Below are 21,430 nucleotides of genomic sequence, written 5' to 3'. Positions count from 1 at the left end.
TTATCTTTTGAGTAAAACCCAACTTACATTTTGCAAAAATTGTAAAAAAATTTCAAGAAAAAAATATGAGTGAGCATCACAGAAAAGTTAAGTTCTGCTCATAGCTACCCTGTGATCCCTTTTCACTAAAGGCCAGGGTATGAATGCCCTAAATAAATAAATAAATAAATAAATACATACATACATACATACATACATACATACATAAATGCATAAATACATAAATGCTTTGTGTTGCTGAAGGCTTTCAAGGCTGGAATCACTGGGTTGCTTTGAGTTTTCGGGACTGGAACATGGCCATACAGTCTGGAAAACACACAGCAACTCAGTAATAGCTTTGTTAGAAACTGAGAGTGTGGTTTGGCTCTAGAAAGCTTGCTTGTATTCTGACCCATTGGTTTGGGGGAGAATATATTTTTAGTCTCTGTTTCCCGTCTTCATAATGGAAAAACAACTCATGAGATTTGCTCTCAAGACAGATGAGAAGAAGGAAATGTTATTCCTATCCCAAAGAAAATGTTAATAATGTGTTATAAGCCACCCTATCCCTGAAGCATTAGAGTGAGCAACAATACATTTAGAAACAAATAAAAAATTGCATTAAAATTTAAGATCAATTCAGGCAGCTGAGACAAGACAGTTATGCCTTGAGGGAGAAGGTGGAAATCTTAATAAATGAAATAGATGCCAGCTTCTTAGAACTTATTAAGGGAAAGCTGTTGTTTTATCTGTATCATATGTGGTTGAAATCTTAGAGCCTGACTCAAAATAGCTTTATAACAACTCAAGTGTTTTCAGGTGTTATAAGCATAAGACAGTTTAAAAATAATGATTGTTTATAGCAATCTTCTTTTGTGGCCTCGCTTGTAAATCTGGCTTGTAAATCTTGCCCAGCAAGGACTAAATATACAAGATAATTGTTAACAGTGTTTAAAAGAAAGAGAGAGAGAGTTATCATCCAAACTAACTTGGCTGCTATTTTCTGTCATTTCTTTTTTCTTTTCTTTTTCAGATTGGAATTGTGGGAAGAACAGGAGCTGGAAAGAGCTCTTTAATAGCTGCTCTTTTCCGGTTGGCTGAGCCCCAAGGAAGAATTTGGATTGATAAGTATTTGACATCGGAATTGGGACTTCATGACTTGAGGAAGAAAATTTCAATCATACCTCAGGTATGGTCTATTCTGTGAGTATCAGTATATTTTAGAGGTCCAGCACACTCCAGAAACCTTAGGGATGTAATGTTTTCTTTATCTTTGTTCTGCACTCTGTTGGGAGCTTTCCAGAAATCTTTTATAGCATTGTGATGTTTTTCGTCTTCATTTTTTACGCATGGTAATCCTCTCTCTTCTCAATTCTGACTGAAACTAGAATGAAATTATTATGACTGTTTTAAGAGCGCGCTCTTGTCATACCCAAACAGCTTTTTAAAAGTCATTAGTTATCACTGCATATTGAATTTAGTTTTGAGGTTGAAGTGATGTCTTCTGGTGGAATGATGAGTATAAACTATAGCGATGTATTGAGGGTTGTGTACATACATATCATGCTGGGTAAAACATACAGGCCACACTATTAATGTGTTCCCTGGTTGGTCCCAAATGCAGTTAAAGAGTTTGGGGGTGAACCAGATCCTTTGATTTTATTTGCCAAGTGATTGTGTCATTCATCAAATGGCAGCTTTCCACATCTTTTATTTATTTTTACCAACGGGATCCATTGGTAAATATAAGGAATGAGATTTTTGAAATACATAATACCATGAATACTTCTTTATGGTAAGACCTATTTGACGGTGGAGTAGATTCTCTCTTATGGAGATTTTTAGACAGAGATTGGTTGGATGGCTGTCTTTCAAGGTTGCTTTCTCTGTGGATTTCCTGACTTAACAAGGAGTTAATGGATTTTGAGGCTACCTTCTAAGACTCTAGTTATGTGATTCCATAATTAAATTAGTCAGTATAGACGTATAAAGCTACACAGAATGTTACTTGCAAACCTTAGTTTTCTAGGAAATATTTAGTTTAAATTCTATCTGAAATGGCATCAAATTGTGCCAACTGTTCACCGCCTTGAGTCGCCTTTGGGCTGATATGGGCAGGGCAGAAATAGAATAAATAAATAAATAAATAAATAAATAAATAAATAAATAAATAAATGTGGATGTTTAGGAACAGTGTGAAAGCAGTGTCAATGAATTGTTAGGAAAAGTATGGAGTGGTGTCGAAGGCTTTCACAGACGAAATTACTGGAGTGTTGTGTGGTTTCTGGGCTGTATGGCCTATTTGCATTTTTCTCCAATGTTTTACCTGCATATGTGGCTGGCATCTTCATAGGAAACATCAGGAAAAAATGCTGCTAGAACATGGCCATACAGCACACAATACCCTGGTATGGATTGCCTGACCAGAAGGCTTGGTTGACAAAAAAGGAAATGAAAAGATTTGCACTAAGACTGGGAGCTCTTAGTCACTGGAACAATTGTCAAATTACAAAGTGGAAATCCAATCTACCTGTTTCATCACATAATAGTCGCCATTGCATAATAGTTGCACCTCCATTTTGGAGAAGACAAAAATGGAGTTTTGCCTCTTCCCATATAATAGCTCACTTGTCTGGGTGAGTGAACTAAGTCTCCGACTCATTTTGGCATTGTGAGGCTTGACTCAGCTGGGAGCCAAGTCAAGCCTCACAGCATCAAAAGGAAAAAGAGAGCTGATGGGAGGAAAGTGAATTCACTCCCCCTTGTCTGCCCTCTTTCCCCTTTGGCAACAGGTAGTCATGCAGGTGAGTGAAGCATCATCTACCTGCTTGTGTGCTTCCTTTGAGGGCGCAGCCACATAGACGGGTGAAGTCCACATGGGTTTTTTTTTTTACCTCGTAATAGTTGCCATCGTATAATAATCACAGCCTTCTCCTCCGTCCGCCCCCCAGGAATTGTGAAAGGTGTGTTGAGCAGTGCTAGTACCTTCCAGTGGTAATTTTCATTAAGGAAACTGCTCCAGTCTATTTATAATTTACTATGCAGTTTGAATTATTTTGATCATGACAACAAATCCTTGGGAGCATTTGTGAACTGCTGCTGTTGAAAAGTATTTGTCTTCTGAAGTGAATTGTTTTGGAATCCTTTGTTTCAATCCAGTTGTTAGTCCCAATTTGAGTAGGTGTATAGAATCTACAGGGATTTGGTATGTTAATATTTATGTAAGTTCCATTGATTAAATAAGCCTATTCTACTGGGGAAGCAGAATTTTAGCCTATGTCTTAACTGTAGATATGTCTATGTTATATACATTATTTATACAGCACAGATATCTTAAGTTGATTTTGGTCCTCCAGTGATTAATATTGAAGTGTAGCCTTTTCCCCACCCAAAGATTTTTGAAAAATGATGCTTTATTGTAAGCAGAGTATTTATTTGGATAAGAACATAAAAATCACTCAGATTTTAGACAAAACTTCAGAGACAGCAACTCTTTTAAGATACTGGTGTGCAGTCACAGTGAGCAACACTAGCAAAATAACCTGTAATGCATTAGATGTCATATTTACCCTGAAGAATAAAAATTAAAAGTGGGATACACATGCTTCTTACTACTTCATCAATTTATTGTTCACCTGCTTTTTATACATGTGATGATGCAAAATAAGCATTGCATATTGGGTCATCTTTTATGATGTTTGGACCTACATTATGTACATTATGTTGTATTAGAAAGCAAGACAGTAATTACCTTTTCCAGAGAGGTTATTTTCCTTTTTCCCCCTGGTCCATGTTTTTTAAATGGAAAAAAAACCCCTGCCATAGTTTTTAAAAAGTTTTAACAGGCAAAGTACTTCTCTAAAAGCCCTCTTTGGTTTATCCGCTGCTCCTGCTCCCAACCCCTGCGTTTGAAGAAAAGAAAGCACAGAATAAGAGGCAGGTATGCTATTACTAGCAAATAAATACAATTGGATTGCAGCCTAATGCAGCCTCCTTCTTTGTTTCTGAACACTGAAGGCTTCATTAATGCACAGTAGTGCTACTGAGTGAAGTTGGTGACCTCTTTGTATCTGAAGAGGACTTTACATGGACTTAAATTCTTCTGCCTTTGTGTATGCACAATGTTCTTTTCTCCTGAAAATGGACGATGATAAGTTCATTCAGTGGCTGCTGGGTTTTGAAAGCCCCTTTCCAGGCTGTTTCAGGTTGGAGTTGCATTGTAAAATACTGATCTCTGTTCAGGGGGAGAAAAATACATGTTTGAGGGGTAGGATGTTCCTGCTAGCTAATTCTACTTCGAGACATTTGCTGTTAGGTGCATTATTGATGAATGGGCTTCCTGTTATGGGGATACAATTAGTCTGACAAAATAAAAAGTGTTTTTACTTTTGTCTTGCCTGTTGTAGGTATGGTTTTAGTCAAATCCTTGGTGGGATTCAAGTGTCTGAAAGCTAGTGGGTACAATTACTTTGCAGGCAAAAAGACTCTTGTTCTCTTCCCACTGCTTTCTCAGGAGGTTATAAAAGCAAGGAACTATTACATGTATGGACTAGAAAGATGCTGATGATGTTAATCATGTGATCAACATGGTATGATTCTTCATATGCACGAGCCTTTCCCTCCTGATTCTCACAAGGAAATTGTTTGCCTCTCGTTTCATTGTGCCATTGATCATAGATATGTTTCAGTGCTAATGTTAAAAGTGTCTTAAACCCAGTGCTTGGTTTATAAGCCATGGTTAAAGGTAATAACTATGATTAGCTTCTGTTACGATGCTGCATCATAGTTAATGCTGAAAAGGGAAAGGAGTGGAAAAACAGGGCAGGGATCTGCAAAATACTCCCATTCTCCTAATAATGGATCAAGACCATGGTGTATTGATGCCCCATCACTCCTTTTATTTTAGAACAAAAGTTCTCCTTTCCATCTTATTTCATGGCTGTTTTGATGCTAAAATTGGTGTCTGTTTCCAGCAGTGGACTGGATGAGGATGAACATATTGAAGCTTTGTCCAGACAAGTCAGAGATACTCCTAGGCAGTATAAAGAATGATCAAAGGATAAAGATTTGGTCTGTGATGGATGGGATAACATTTCCCCTGGTACCTTAATCTTGTAGTCTAAGAAATTCAACCCTGAGCTTGGATGCCTATGTTTCTGTCGTGGTCAGGAGGGCATCTGAACATGAGCTCCCCTCATTCCAGGATACATGGCATGATGATTGCATCCTTCATGCACACTGCAATACAGTCTGCCTTTGGAAATTGCAATGGGTTCAAAATCCTGCACTGAGAGGATTGGGGCCAATTATAGAAAGCATACAACTTCTTTGTTGAAAACTGGCTACCAGTTCAGTTTTGGGCACATCTCAAAGTGTTGGCCATGATCTAAAACGTTTAGCAAGATGGCTTTCTCCCAGTGCCATCACCATCACAGGCCCATCTGATGAAGACAGGGAACTGTGGTTTCTGAGGACCTCCTCCCAGACTGTGAAACTCCTTCCATGAGAGGCATGGCTGGCCTTCTCTTTGCTCTCCTTTTGCTGGCAGGCAAGGCCTTTTCATTTAAACGAACATGTAGCAATTGGCTGCTTGCAGTGCATCTTTCTTATGGTGTGTCTGATACATTTTGTTCATATTGTTTTGTTTATATTTGCACCTTTTAAAATGAATTTTATTTTAATGAAATAATTTGTATGTGGAGTTGTGTTTTGATTTTAATCAGTTTTTTAAACTTTATTTTAGTCTTACTGTTATTATTATTTTATTATTATTATTATCCACCTTAGCTCCCAGGTGGGGAGCAAGACAGAACACAAATAAAATAGAATAAAACAAGAAAAATAATTTTCCGTATGTATAAGAAGTGAAATAGCATGAGCATATTTATCATAGCATATTTATCTCCATTTTGCCCTATCATATAATCCCAATGGTAAAGTGAACAGGTGCTGAACAGATGTCTGGAGATGGTTAAAGAAAGAAAATACATAGTCAAGGTGCTATTGATAGGTGGTTTCATTGGCCGCTGAAGTGACGTTCACCCTGATGGTGAAAAGGCCATATTCTTTCAATAAGGATCAAGTCCACACCTTAGAACTGGCTAGATCTAATCTGTCAGATCTGATTCTTTTTGTGTTTCAAAAAGAGCTCCCAGCTGCAACCTTTCCTAGAAAGAAACATCCTTGCCTCATAATTTAGCTGCTTTAGTAACATCTAGATTAGATACTTGATTAGACTGATTCCTGTGGTGTATTGTACACCTACATTTAAATACTGTCCAGAACTTCAGTTGGTTCAGAAAGCAACAGAGAAAAAACACTTGGTAAATATGTCTTCACAGTGCTTGTGTGTATGCAATTCAATGTGCTGCTCTTTTGCTCGTCAGCTTAGCTAAACAGTGTCGGATGTGATGACTCCAAATATGATATGGATGAAATACAGGAATACCATGTTTTTGCAGTGTTCTCAATGGCAAGAGTGTTATAAAATGCTATACCTCCTGAACAACTCTGATGCATTATTTTACAAGACCGTTGCAAGTTCTATTCTTAAGATTTAGTAATTTTAATCATGTTTTCCTTCTTTTATGTGTGCCTTCCTTTTGTTATACATGTCTGGGCTGTGATCTTTTTAATGTATGCGAATAAAGGTTGTTGGGTGTGTTTTGTTGTGACCGAAGACGAGTGCCATGTTAGCATGTCTGTTATCTGAGGCCATCTTCTAAGGCTGCTTTTGGTCCTCAACTTCCTGTGGTTTAGAACATGTTTTCCTTAGTATTTTGTTTGTGGAATTCTCTTCCAAGTCATCCCTGCCGCATACTATATCTGTGCTGTTTATAATTGTGCATGTCTTAGCAAAACTTTTTTTCTATTCGGTTTTTATTGTCTTTTTGAAAGAGGGTTTGATTCTTGATACCTTGAATTTGATAAGCTCCAGGTACCAAGGGATCATTTTTCCATCCTTCAGTAGCCATACTGTTGTGACTCAGTTTAACTCTGAGTCTGAAGCTGAGCTCTGTGGGCTTTCTGAGCCAGAATTCCTACAGGAGGATGATGGGTTACAGATTTCTGTACATGCTTCAGACAGGGCTGACGGTGGGGCTGCTGAAGGAGAAACAGCAAGTCAGTTCCCAGGGGAAAGGAATGTTAGTGAGACTGATAACGAGAGTGAGTTCCCACATGGCCAGGTGGAGACATCTTTTCCTCCCCACAGTGATCCGGTCCAGCTGGATCAAGATAAGGGGTTACATAGCCTTGAAGATAATGAATTAATGAGCAGGAAAGATCGTCTGCAATGAAGGCTCCAGAGAAGAACTCGCTTGGCTAGCAAGCGAGAAGCCAAGGGGGCCAAAGTTCAACGCAATGCGTTCATATCTGCAAAGGGTATTTAGCCTTGTAGGTGACAAGCAGAGGCTGTCAGTCCAATGTAGCTCTTCTCATGCAAACTTCTGTGGATTAACGTTATCTTTTAGCAGCACGCTTCTGGCTTCCTGAGTCTGGGATTTGGGTCTTGTTTTCAACTGTTTTCCATGGACTCTTGTTTGACCATTGCTAAAGGATTATGCTTCATGTTTTTGCCTTTGGATCTTGGGAACTTTGTCTTTGCATTTAAGCCTTTGTCCTGCCTATGGAACTTTTGCATTTCTTATACTTCGTTTTGATTTTGCCTTTTTCTCAATAAACTACAAAACCTACAGCTTTGGTGTAGTGGTGTCTGGAGCAAGGTGAAAGCTACCCTGAGTTGCAACACATACTGTAGTCCCTACATGTTCAATAGGAAGGCAGGAAGATCTCTTCTGATTTTGTGGAAAGGGGCGGGGGGCAAATTCGCCTATACAAGATGGGAGAGCTGGTGCTCTTAGAAACCTCTCAAAGCAGTAGTTTTCTATTTTGAGGCTGGAAAATGGAGGTGAGGAGAGAATGAAGGGAGTCCGTGGCACACACATTGTTTGTGAATACTTAGCAAAGACTGGGAAGTGAAGTGCAGAACTAGAGTATGAGAGGAGAAGAAGCACTAGTGATTAAGCACAGGTTGGAGCCTCACCCAGTCATTTCAGGGTAAGGTGTCCCCTGCTTTGTATATGGCTACTGTGAGAAGGAGAGATGAGTATAAAGGCCACAAAGGTGCTCCTAAACAACAAACGATGGTTTAGATGCTAATGTCTTAATTGAATCTTAGCCTACACTTAAGGTCTGTACTTATGATTGTTTCTGAGATAACCATATGCACTAGAAATAATACTACTTAAACTTCTTATTGGTTATTTGCTTATGATTATATGAAGCTTGAATTACTTACTCTCCATCAGTCTTTTGATTCAATATTATCTCGTTTCCTGATGGTAATTTACAATTATTTACAGGTTAGGCATATTAACTTCCTCTCATGAAACAGGCAATTTAATATAACAATCTGTGTCGGAAATGGTAATTAAAATTATCCTTATCTGCTTTTGCAGTACATGTGTGCTGTTATAATTTTATAACAGTTATGAAGATTTTATGAATTCAAATTTACCATTTTGCTGACCTATAAAAATAGATTGAAATGGAAAAATCATCTCAACAATAATTCTAACTTGCATCCAATAGCGTATTATAATAAATATTGTTTTAAAAATGTGGCCTTTTGGAAAGGAAGGAATATTCAGTCTTTTAAAAAATGATTTACTGGATTTCTTATCATCAACAGGTTTTGTAATTAAAATTGCACTAGTGGTATTCTTTATCCAAACAGCTTTGGATGTGCATTGTAAACTTGGCTTAGTACACAAGCCCATTAAAATAAAAACAGCTACACAGGTTGAAAGCTTGTTGGTGGTTAATCTCTGTACTACGTCCTTTCTCTGATTTCATAAGCTTGCAGCATGAATTATTGTAAAGATCCTGCATGTGGGATAGTGGAATATTTGTCAGCTGTATTGGACTATTACATTAAAGCTGTCTCTGAGTGAGCCATTCAGAAAAGTCAACATTCTTCTTTTCACAACTAGCATATTCATCTAAAGGCCAGGTTGTGTGTTATGGTGTTTAGTTTGATAGTATGTGCCAAATCTGTCTTAAATAACAGTCCCTATAAGTAGGGATCATGACATTTTAACTCTTTAGTCCCATGTTGTTCTCCTGGCAAAATACTGGCCCAGTTTCTATTTGTGTCAGGAAGGAAGTTGCCTTTGATACTAGAGGAGAGGCAAGAAAATCATCTTTACAAATATTGTAAATTAAAAGCTTCAGATCTGTCTTCATGTTGAAAAGTTTGTCAACTGTAGCCCATGTGATCAGAGTGGGGGGGGGGGGGGGGTTCTCAACTTGTTGTTCACCTGCTTGGGTGGGCAAGGGATGTAATTAGTGGGATCAGAGGAAATTGCAATGGAAAAAGAAAATACAAACCATTACCTTAACAGTAGTCATCATCATGTAACATTTTGTCTTAGAAGGGAAGCTGTGCCGGGAGGAATAAATTTTTATGACTGGACAAGGAGGCGGTGTTTTTAATGCATTGTGACTGTGCCATGAAACTCTACCCTCAGCTGCTTTCTTAAGTTAAATGAAATTATATACCTGTAAAACTACAGGTGTGTTTAACCCTCTTGCACTTGAATGGAATCTTTCAGTATACCAGTGTCACATTTTGTAGCCAAATCCACACAAAATTAGAACTACATTGTAGACATTCCATAGCATTGTTACCTGTATGGTTTATGTCTTCAAATTTAATCCACATACAAAATATAATTTTTCTTTACATACATAAGCCATCTGAGATGAATAAATGTCCCAATAAATCTCTTGATGTTTGCTATTGGGATACTTCTTTTTGTTCCAGCCAATGTGTACTATGTGGCACAAAAACGGGGACTTTGCATTTTGTGGTCAAACTGTAGTGTAGCAAAGCCAAACCAACTTGCCCTACTTATTAATAGGTTGGCTTACACAGAAGTTTTCAACAACAATAGTTGAAAGTAGGAATTAACAAAATTTGTTAATTGATTCTTGGGATTCTGTCTTAATAAACAAGCAATGATGAAGAAAGTGATAATGATGATGATGATGATAATAACAACAACAACTTTATTTTTGTATACCACCACTATCTCCCTGAAGGGACTCGGGCACAAGATGCCTAAAAACAAAACATAAAATGGAAAAAAATAAACATACAATTAAATAAAACATAGGGACATATAAAACAACAACTAACGCTCAATTAAAAACCGTGCTCATAAACCAATGGCAGTAAGCTACTATAAACAATTGAACTAGGAATGGAATAAGTGCAAAGCTGTAGCCATGGAAAGAGGTCATGGGATAAAGTGCAAGACTGCATAACAGTTGCGTAGATAACTAGGAATTAGGCATTCTCAAAAGCTTTTTTGAACAGCCAGGTCTTCAGGTATGGTGAAGATAAAATAATGGAAAAAATCTGGTCCCAAGTATTTGGGTAAGGGAGGCTTAATCTGAATATGGTTTCAAGTGGTAGTTTTTGATGCAGATATTTTAAAATAGGCTTTCACTGGATACTATGCAAGTATTTTTGTTGTTGTTAAAGGGTTGCTGGTTAGGCCTGTAATTACTGTTATTCTTTGGTGCTTAGATAAGAAACCAGTCAAGGACATAAGTTCAATGGCCAACTTGCATTCTTTCTCTCATACACATAGGTACTTAGAATCTCACATACAACTGGATATTCTAAGTTAGGATAGTTATGATTTTTTTTTATTTCACTCAAGATACAACTATGTGTTCCATAGAAATGCGTGCTGATTCTAAACATTGCAGTGTCTGCTGGTTCTGGAGAAGATGGCTTTGGATAGGGACAATTTGTAAAGTTTAGTTTGTGGAGAATGGAAGCTTATTGCTTGTTTGCTAAAAGTTTTTTCTTCCAGAGAGTACTAGATGTGTATTTGGAAAGCGAACACTCACTCAGTACATCCTGGGAAAAGGAGGAATAATTTAGAAAAGTCAGCTCTAGAGGAAAAGTGGTGGGGAGGAAATGTTTGGCACTCCTTCTGCTTGTTTATTGTATTTCTACTTTAACAGCAATACGATTTTGAATATGTGGGTATTTATTGAACAGGCAGATCTACCCAAAGTCGCATTTTGAATCCAAGGAAATCCTTTTACCAAAGTTGAGTTTCTATTTTGTATCTAATCTATAAAGCCTGATCAAGCAGAAGCGTTTTTGAATGACAATTCATTGTATTTCAGGAGCCCGTTCTCTTTACTGGATCCATGAGGAGAAACCTGGATCCTTTTGATGAATATACAGATGAGGAGTTATGGAGTTCTTTGCAAGAGGTAATTTTGTTCACAAACACAGGGCTTCCTCCCCCACCTTTCTTTCCAGTTGCATCCATAGTGGGCACCTGCAAAGTATCCTGGGCCATTTTCCATCATCCCTAGATGGGCCACAAAGTGTCAATTAGCCTTGTCAATTAAAAAAGTAACTTTTGTTTTGCTTAACACAAGTTGTGAGGGCATTGGTTTCTTGTTTCATTAGTTGCATTGTGGTGGCATCTGGACAAACTTGTCTCTTGTTCCCTCTTCCCCACTTTTGGGAGGGGCCACACTTGACCACTGCAATTCCTAGCATTGTCCCCAGTGTTTGTAGATGTTCGGTTAGGTTAATCTTTGTCATGCTTCATGATTACCACTATCTATTATAAATCGAAACGACTGGAATCATTTGCATATTTCAACAGTCAATGTAAAAGGCAAGGTAAATATCGTGTTGTTATTGATGTCATTTAAGAAAAGTAGTCTACTTACACTTGGACATATTGGTATGTCTGCAGGTCCAGCTAAAAGAGACTATAGAAGAACTGCCTAACAAACTGGAAACCCAGCTTGCAGAATCTGGATCTAATTTTAGTGTTGGTCAGCGACAGCTGGTATGCCTGGCCAGGGCAATTCTGAAGAAGAATAAAATATTGATCATTGATGAAGCAACGGCAAATGTGGATCCAAGGTAAACTCAAGGTTCAGATAGCCCACTCTCAGCCTTATTATTGTATCTTCCACCTCGGCACTATTGGTCATTCATGGAAGGTTCTTTGTAAGCATAATTTGAGTAAATGACTGGATTTTTCATGGCACTAAACTATGCTTTAGCCTTGGGCTCATACGTTCCTACTCACCCACACTTCTCTGTCTTGATCCTGAGAAAGCCTTCACTTCTGTCTCAACTAAATACTTTTTATCCGCAAACCTGAGCAAACTGTGCTTTATTTCAACTTTAGATTTAGAATAAAAAGATGTGAATTTGCCCAAGGTCTCAAGTTGGCTTGTTTGCCTGAATCAGGGTTAAGACAAGGTGAAAATTATGTAGGTTTTTAGACTGAAATTAATCATTGTTAATTTTAAAAACAAGTGCAAGCTTCCACATAACGATAGATAACAATTTGGAGTTTTAAAAGGTGTTAAGAATGTGAAAAAAAGACCTGTTGCATCAGATGTAACATCTAGCTAGTTATTTATTTATTTATTTATTTATTTATGTATTTAATTTAAAATATTTATATTCTGTCCTTCTCACTTTGAAGGGGACTCAGGGCAGATCACAGAACACATATACGGCAAACATTCAATGCTGATTATACAGTGACAAGACAGACAACAGATAGAGGCATATTTTAGGATTTTGCTCATTATCTGGCATCTTTTGGATGCTGTGCTCGGTTCCGGCCACAGTGGGATGCTGTCGCTCCATCTCCTTACTGAAGAGCTTTATTTGTTCCTAAAGTTTCCTCTGAAACGCCATGACTAAAATACTTCCTCGCCTAATGTGGTTCCTAATCATCTACTCACATTGCTGTTTTTGATCCACTAGGTGAGGTGGGGAACTGGGCTGAAGGTCAGTATCCCGCCCTGACCCGGCTTCTAGCTGTCAACCCTTTGGTTGGCAAGATTTACTGCAGCTGTAGCTGTGATTAACCTGCTGTTCTGAAGCTGGCCATTTAGTCCTTGAGGTTGATGGGACCAGAACTTAGAGAAATTATTTTTCTTGACCACATTTTCCAGAATTTTCTAGTTAGTACAGTCACTAGCCACACCTGATAGGAAATTCTGAGAATTGTAATGAACAAAAATGTAAGTTTTTCTAAGCTTTGCATAAAAACTATTGTCCAGTGAAATAGGACCAAATCAGACAGATATGACTTAAAATTGAGTCTAAGCAGCTCTTTGACTGCTTAGGGCCTTTCCACACAGTCCTATATCCCATAATATAAAGGCAGAAAATTTCACATTATCTGAGTGTGGACTCAGATAACCCAGTTCAAAGCAGATATTGTGGGATTTCCTGCCTTGATATTCTGGGATATAGGTTGTGTGGAAGGGTCCCTACACTGGATTTTCCCCTCTCTTCTCAGCCTACTCAGGATTAGGAAAATAGGAGGAAAGTAATCTTCTACTTTGCACATATAGACGTTTGCCTCTCGTCCCCTCCCTCCCTTCCCCTCTTTCTTTCTATGTATTTATTTAATTTATATACTGTATTTCTCCCAAGATGGGATTTACAGAATAAGGCTTACTTAAATTTGTTTCTAGAGTTGCGAGGGCAACTGCTATATTGAAAGGTAGAGAATAAGTGTCTTAAATGAATAAATCCATGCATGTTTATTCAGCCTAGAATTCAGTCTTTCCTGCCAAGATGATCGGGCAAGTGTGTATTTAAACTTTTCTGAACCCATGTTTATAAATAATGCACTTCCTTCAGACAGATAACGTCAGCATGGTTTGTAACTAATAAATGCACGATGAGCAAGAATAAGCATTGATTCCACAGTTTTCTGTGGAAATCAGTAATCTGCAATGAATTGAAGTATTTTATGACGCTTCTAAAATTATGCTTGCATACCCAATGGAATGCATATTAACAACAAACATTCAGTGTGTCAGTTTTCATTCACAAATTCTATATTCTATTCTGGTTCTGTGACAGAGAAAATCGGTGCTTGTAAGATTCAGCCATGCTTTGCTGTAAAGTAACATACATTTTTTTTTAATGTGACCCCCCCCCCCCCCCATCTTCTCAAAGAGAAGGATGTGCCCTATTGCCACTGTCAATGAATACAAAATTCTGTGTTTGGGACTTTTGAAGAGAAAAAAAAAAGACCTTCCTGGTGGCTGGATTTGTTTCCTTTCCATGCAGTCCTTTTTTCACATCTATGTCTGATGTTTATTTCAGAACGGATGAGCTGATTCAAAAGACAATCCGTGAAAAGTTTGCCCAGTGTACTGTGTTGACGATTGCACACAGACTGAACACTATCATTGACAGTGACCGGATCATGGTAAGCAGCATGGGAAAAGCCTGATAATTCCAGAAAAAAAGGTGGGGACAACTTGTGTTTTTCCATTTAATTTGAAGGACATATCATGGAATGGAAAGATCACAAGGACACTGATGATACTAATGAAAATGCGCTATATGTACATGCATTCATTGAAACATTTGCTTGAACATTAATCCATGTATTACTAGCAAATTCATCACCTGTCTCCCTCTCTGCCTCCAAAGCATAATTGGTATCAAAAGATTAGCAAACCTGCTCTGGAATCGGAAGAGAATGGGTTTGTGACATCAGACTCTAGCCAAATACTGTGGTTATGAATCAGCCCCAAACCGCTCTGCGACTATTATTTGAGGAATACAAAAATACCAATTTTGCCACCCAAAGATTGAGGTGTGACTAGTTATGCAGTGGAGACCATAATATGATAAAATATGGGAAATTTGACACACACACACACACATACAAATGATATTTCTGCATATGTTAGTAGTGGTCCGATTGTAGAATGCTTTTGTGTGACTCTGAAAAGATTTCAGTCCTTAGCAGTTTAAAAGGATCTCAATTATCACTGTCGGGTGGGGCCGGGGAGGGGGGGGGGGAGTCATGCCTGAAACTCCAGAGGGGTACTGCTAGTCATTGGTAAAATCTCTCGGCTAGATGTGCCAATAGCCAGACTTGGTATAAAGCAACTCCTTGTATTTCCATCATTCACCTCCCTGTTTTGACTTCTGCTTCGTGGCAGCTAATTGCCAGTATTTGTTTTAAGTCAAATACTGGCAAAAAATAAAAAGAAACAAGACAATTCCTTTCTTCCTTATTTGTCCTCTAATTACTGAACATGGTTTCTCTTTGTAATTCAGGGATTAGTATGCCATTTCTAATTCTTAATTATGACCTTTCAACAAAAGTTTTTCAAGCTCAAATGTTTAAGAACACTTCCTCCACCATTAGCCTTATTAATTACATAGTACAGGCAGTTCCCGAGTTACAAACATCTGACTTACAAATGACTCCTAGTTAGGAAGGGGGCTGAGACAACAGGAAATAAGAGAAATCTTCCTGTAGGAAGGGGAATTCACTCCTCAAAGTGTTATCATGGGGAAGAGATGTCTTCACTGAAGCTTTTTCACCAATCCTCATTTCCACAATAAGCCACATTTTTTCAAAATCCAATGATCACAGGCCCACAATTAAAGAATTTGTATGACTTGTGGATTATTTGAGGGTAGAACTTCAGGGCCTGTAACAAAACAATTTTTCCTATTCTTTAAAGAACGCATAGAGGGAACATGCATAGGAAGAGCTAAAAACAAGGTCTGTTTATGTGAGGGGTTACAATTTGAGGAAGATTTACCTTCCTCTGAGCCTGAGAGAGTGTGGATTTTTATGACCAAATCAGGATTCATATCTTGTCGTAGTCCAAAGCTCAACCATTACCCCATGCTAGTTCTGCCCTAAAGATTGCCACATTCGTAGAATAGAATCGTAGAGTTGGAAGAGAACTCATGGGCCATCCAATCCAACCTCCTGTCAAGAAGCAGAACAATCACGTTCAAAGCACCCCCAACAGATGGCCATACAGCCTCTATTTAAAAGCCTCCATAGAAGAGCCCCCACCACATTTCAAGGCAGAGAGTTCCACTGCTGAGTTAGGAAGTTCTTCCTCATGTTCAGGTGAAATACCTTTCCTGTCAGTAAAATGGGAATTATAATGGCTTACATTTCCAGGTTGTTTTGGAGATTATGATAATAATCATCATAATAATTTTGATTTATTACTTGCCTCTCCTTATGGCTTGAAGTAGGGCACAACACTGTTAAAATACATAGTCATAATAAAATACATTCAGTCCAAGCATATATTAAAACATATTGCTATACTTTAAAATACATGAAACAACTATTAAACACAATAGACATAGAATGTGAATTTAAAATTCATAGTTCAAAACTGGGTGAGCAGGTCTTCTGGAAGAGATAGGTCTTCATTTGTCTCTTAAATTCTGACAGCTGATTTAGCTGTTTGATCTCTTGAGGCGGGTCATGCCACAGTCTTGAAAAGGTCCTCTGGGTGACGGTCACCAGTCAGATTCTGCCAGACTGGAGTAGCTGCCCCTCAGGGGACCTCAGTGTCGTAAAGAGCATTGTATGAGAGAAGGCGATCGTGTAGGTAACCTGGACCCAAATCACGTAGGGTTTTAAATATAGAAACCAACACTCTGCATATGCCATTACTGTGAATGAAACGGAGCAGAACATCTCCTAGCTGAAAACAGCATGGTTCAAATGCTCTCTTTGTCACAAAGCTTCCTTGTGCAAGTACAAAAAAACAAAACAGGCATGCAATATGTTTGTTCTGGTCAGCTGAGCTAAAACCATGCATGGGAAGAGCTAAAAACAAATGCATCATTGTTGTCACCATCAATCCATCCATCACTTTGATTGCATATGCCTTTATGACTGGATGTTGAACTGGGCGATGTTTGTGGCCTATTCCAGTTCCATAATTCTATTAATCTACATCACAAATTTCTCTCAGTCTGGGACTCTTAAGGCAGCTTACAAAACCCAGACAATTACCATAAAAGCATAAGTAGGGAAAAATATAGACATACACTGAGATTAAATCAGTGTTAAATGAACAGTAAAATTAACATTTGTGAAATACTACTTTTTAAAAAAAGATTAGAAACAGAATGGGTCCTAATCCCTACAGCTGACATCTCAGAAACAGAAGAAAAACTATCTCGCAGCCTTAGTTACCTGGTAAGTTGTATGCAAGGATAGAAGTTAGCGGAGGGAACAAGAATGGATAAACTACCCCGAGTTGCTTGGAATAAAGGTAGGCCGTTAAATTCATAGGCAGAGTATCCACGATGCAAGAGATGTACCTTTTTGCTTTAAGAGGAATGAGTCTCCTGCCGGAGAGTTAAAAGTGGGATATAAATAATCCTCCTGGACTTGGCATTGAACCTGGTGGCCCAGGTGTCGGTGGTGTTTGGGAGAACCTTTGCACAATTATAACTTGCATGCCAATTGCACCCATTCCTTGAGAAGTCATATCTGGCCATGGTGGTCCATGCCTTAGTTACATCCTATCTGGATTACTGCAACACTCTCTACATGGGGCTGCCTCTGAAGGGTGCTTGGAAACTTCAGCTGGTCCAAAGAGCTATGGCCAGGTTGCTAACTGGGGCTGGCTACAGGGAGCGGACTGGCAGCTCCACTAGCTGCCAGTCTGTTGCTGGGCACAATTCAAAATGCTGGCTATGACCTTTAAAGCCCTAGATGGTTCAGGTTCAGGCTAGTTGGCTGACCGCATCCCCTTATACGAAGCTGCCCAAGCCCTGAGACCTTCAGGAGAGGCCCTTCTCTCGGTCCCACACCCATCTCAGGCTTCATTGGTGGGAACAAGAAAGTGAGCTTTCTCTCTCATTGGCCGCCCCTCGATTCTGGAACTCCCTTTTTCCCAGGGAAGGCAGAATGGTCCCCTCCTTGCTTTCCTTCCAGACTTTTAAAGGCACTTAAGATCAATTCAGGCGGTGTTGTGGTTTTTAACTTTGAATTCGTTTTAATGATTTTTAACTGGGATTTTAAAAATACTATTTATATTTAATCCTCTTTTAATGTTCGTATATTTGTAATTCTAAATGGCTATTGTGGTGTTTTTATGTTAAGCCGCTTTGAGTCCCCTTTGGGGGAGATAAAGCGGGGTAATAATAATAATAATAATAATAATAATAATAATAATAATAATGTGATGTTAGTGATCAATATGATCCCTTCTACATTAATGTATGGTACTGAAAATACTAAAACAGCAAAGTCCTTATATATGTAAGACATAAAATGTTTTTGAATTTAAATGGCTTATTACAGTGAAAAACATCAAGCAAAGAAAACCTAGAAAAAATATAGATATCAGTCTAAAACTGCTTTTAAGCAGGAAAAAGCAAGCAAGCAAGCAAAATCATACAAGAGTGAACTGATTACAAAAATACAAGAAACAAAGGTGCTTTACTACACCCTCCACGTGAAACAGATGCAATTATTTTAGTATTTTTGCATCCGGGCTGAAAGGAATGTAAGGGGAAACTAAACGGTTTCTCTTTCTCTCTCTCTTGAGAATGCCACAAGCCAATTTTTATAAAGATAAATGATAAAGTTAGTGTATGTGTGTGTATGTGTGTTCTCTGAGTGAACCTGAATCACAGCGACAACTCACCTACATATTTCATCAGGTTTTATTTTACCTAATGAGAGGAACCTTCTTGAAAGAACAAAAGGAAGAGAAGAATGTGCTTTACACAACTGCAGACAAAAATGGCCTTAGGAGCTGTTTAATTCTGGTTTATTCTCTCCTCCAAAGTCATACTTCTGGTTTCTCAATCCCAGTCACGCCTTAAGGAGAGTATCTACACAATATCTTTCTTTTAATTATAAATATGCTTATCAAACTTCAAACGACTTGAAATCGTTGAGAGGATCTGTATTGTGTAAGGTGATACTGTCTTAAGACAATCACATCAGTGAGTAATGATACTTGTTGCTCTTATACAATGCCTTTCATCTGGGAATCTCAAAGCTTATTGCAAACAATTAATTAAACTGCACAACATCCCTGCCAGGTAGGAAAATAATTGTGCACCTATGAATCTGGAATTAGAAAAGTCCCATTAAAGTCATGTCATCTAAGCATCCCCATCTAACAATCCTAAAGCTCTGCTAATGTTGTTCTGTATGATAACTACTTACCTGTTAAGATTGAGTTTGCCTAACAATGAAGTTAAATAATAAACCAGAATTTTAAAAAAGGAAATTTGTAGAAGGGGGGTTGGATATTATATTTTGTTATTCTATTGTGTTTGGGCTCTTTAATATAGGCAAGGGTGGAGTTGAGTGGTATAAAAGCACAGGTTTACATTCAAAATGCTTCTAATTGGCTAAAGGAGCTAAATGAAGTTTGTTTCTCTACCAAATTATGAACAAACAAAACAACCCCCATTTTGTTTAGAAAAAAATAACGTATTTTGACATTAAGACTACTGGTAATAGAATGAGCATGCATGACCATTATACCCCTTGAATATAAATGTTTCCAGGAGTAAGAAGGAAAAAAGGACCCTGTAGTAGTCAGCACCTGCATTGGTGAGCCCTTCTATATCCTCATATATTTGTCATGACCCATTATTGCCATAGGCCAGGAAGCCATGGAAAGAGCTACAAGGTGGCCCTATATACTTCTCTCTGTGTATGTTTCTTTGACTTAAGTTATCTATCAATGTATGGTGACCCCAAGAAATTTCATAGGGTTTTTTTAAAAAAAGGCAAGGAATCTTTAGCAGTGATTTTGCCATCTCCTTCCACTGGAATATTATCTACAGCACATGGTGTTCATACAAGTACTAAACAGGGTTAGCCTCGCTTAGCTTCCAAGATCTACTTCCTGTTTTACAAATGTTGTCTCACTTTTTAAATATCTAAAACATTTAACTTGCTCACATAAATGTTTCTTAATTCACATTCATTTCATAAGGCTTTCTAAGAAAAGGAATACTTAGAGATGGTTTTACCAATTCGTTCCTCTGAAACATAGCTTACAGCACTTGGTGTTTGTTGGTGGTCTCCCAAACGGTACTGACCTGCTTAGCTTCAAAGATCAAATTGGACTTGGTGCCTTTGGGGTATTTATGTCCCTCTGGACACATAATCTTGCTTGCCACAAGTAATCCAAGAGTCTTACTGTTTATAGTTGTTCTCCACTTTGAGTCTCCTTTAGGAGAGAAAAAAATAGGATATAAATTAATAATCATAATAATAGCTGGATATATTTTTCTCAGACTAAAAAAACTTCTTGAGTTGACCTTGGACCTCTTCACACATGCGGCCAGGATCGCAGAGTATCCTGGTGGCACCCGCCCAGAGGGTGTGGGGACTTGTCGCACAGTCCCGGCTTTCCCCCATCTCATCACATGGGAGGAAGCCTCTGTAAACCAGCTCAATCCATATTTCCTTAGGAAAAGATGGGACGCTTCCTGTCGTGCATTGCTGGCAATTTTTCGGTGGCAGCAGGGTTTTTTTTGCCACAGAGCCACTCCAGAAGTACACCACCCTAAGTCCCTTCACAGAGAAAGGATGGCATATAAATAAAGGTTTATATTATACTTTTACTGTGTGTGGTGGGGGCCAGAGGGCTCCATGGCAAAAGTGAGAAAAACCCGTTGATGCCACCAAAATTAAGCCTGTGTGAAAAGGTCCCTCATACTCTCTAGAAGGAGCTTAAAACATGTTCAGATTTTGAGGAAGCGCATATGCTGTATTTATATCTATATTTATACTACTGTATATTTATAATTTGTGCCACTCGCAAGGCCCACTGGCCAAATTTGGCCCGCCAAGTTATTCTATGTGCCTCAAGAGGCTTTCAATGCCAGGGCAATTTTTACATTTATACAGTTTTACACTTACAACTGGTCCATTGAAGGCAACCATAAGGCTAAGGTGGCCCTTGGTGAAAATAAGTTTGACACCCCTCTTTATGTGGCTTGAGCCTTGTACTGATTTGTAGTGTGTTTTGACCTTTTCCCTTTCAAGGAAACATTTCCCTTCATTGTGTCTATGATTAAACCTTTGGCTTTGCAAAAGATTGTGGGGGGGGGGGGCACAATTGCCTATGCAGGCTCAGTTCGCATAGGGGCCACACCAGGCCTTTTGTACACAGCACTCTTTTTGCTGACGTGCCAACTTCAATATGCAAGAAACTTCCTTAGTGGTTTACTCAAACATACAGCTCTGCAACCACTTTCTAAATGAGAGAGGCCAGGAGAAAACACATTGCATTGCCATCTGCAGATTCCATCACCTGACCCAGAAATGGAGTAGTGGTTTCCCAAGGGGTCATGGTTGGTTTCTAGCTGGGAATGTATTAGGATTGATTACTCCCTTTGCCAGGTTTACACCACGCCTCACAGACAAATTGGCACCACAAAAAGATCTCCCTCAAGAAAGTCATGCTAGAGTTTCAGTGGGATGCCTGGATTGAGTTTGCCTTCACCAGAACAAGCCACCTAATTGGTACTACTCACATCTCATGGTGTTGAAAAGTTTATTCATGAGATGAATAACCAAGTCTGTAATTACAAATGTGTTCAAAG

At 38.5% G+C, this 21,430-nt stretch overlaps 1 protein-coding gene across 1 annotated transcript in view; it reads left to right on the top strand.

Moving 5' to 3' along the window:
- The window catches only part of ABCC4 (ATP binding cassette subfamily C member 4 (PEL blood group)), a 159,753-nt gene that overhangs the window by 113,482 nt on the left and 24,841 nt on the right, over positions 1 to 21,430 (top strand). The window contains exons 26-29 of the mRNA XM_060769490.2: positions 1,013 to 1,168; positions 11,188 to 11,277; positions 11,775 to 11,947; positions 14,168 to 14,273. Of these exons, the coding sequence (XP_060625473.2) occupies positions 1,013 to 1,168; positions 11,188 to 11,277; positions 11,775 to 11,947; positions 14,168 to 14,273 (525 nt within the window). The remainder of the gene's footprint in view (positions 1 to 1,012; positions 1,169 to 11,187; positions 11,278 to 11,774; positions 11,948 to 14,167; positions 14,274 to 21,430) is intronic.

The sequence above is a fragment of the Anolis sagrei genome, chromosome 3 (genome assembly GCF_037176765.1).
Source record: "Anolis sagrei isolate rAnoSag1 chromosome 3, rAnoSag1.mat, whole genome shotgun sequence".
In the NCBI taxonomy this organism is placed as follows: domain Eukaryota; kingdom Metazoa; phylum Chordata; class Lepidosauria; order Squamata; family Dactyloidae; genus Anolis; species Anolis sagrei.
This window is presented reverse-complemented; position numbering and strand designations above follow the sequence as displayed.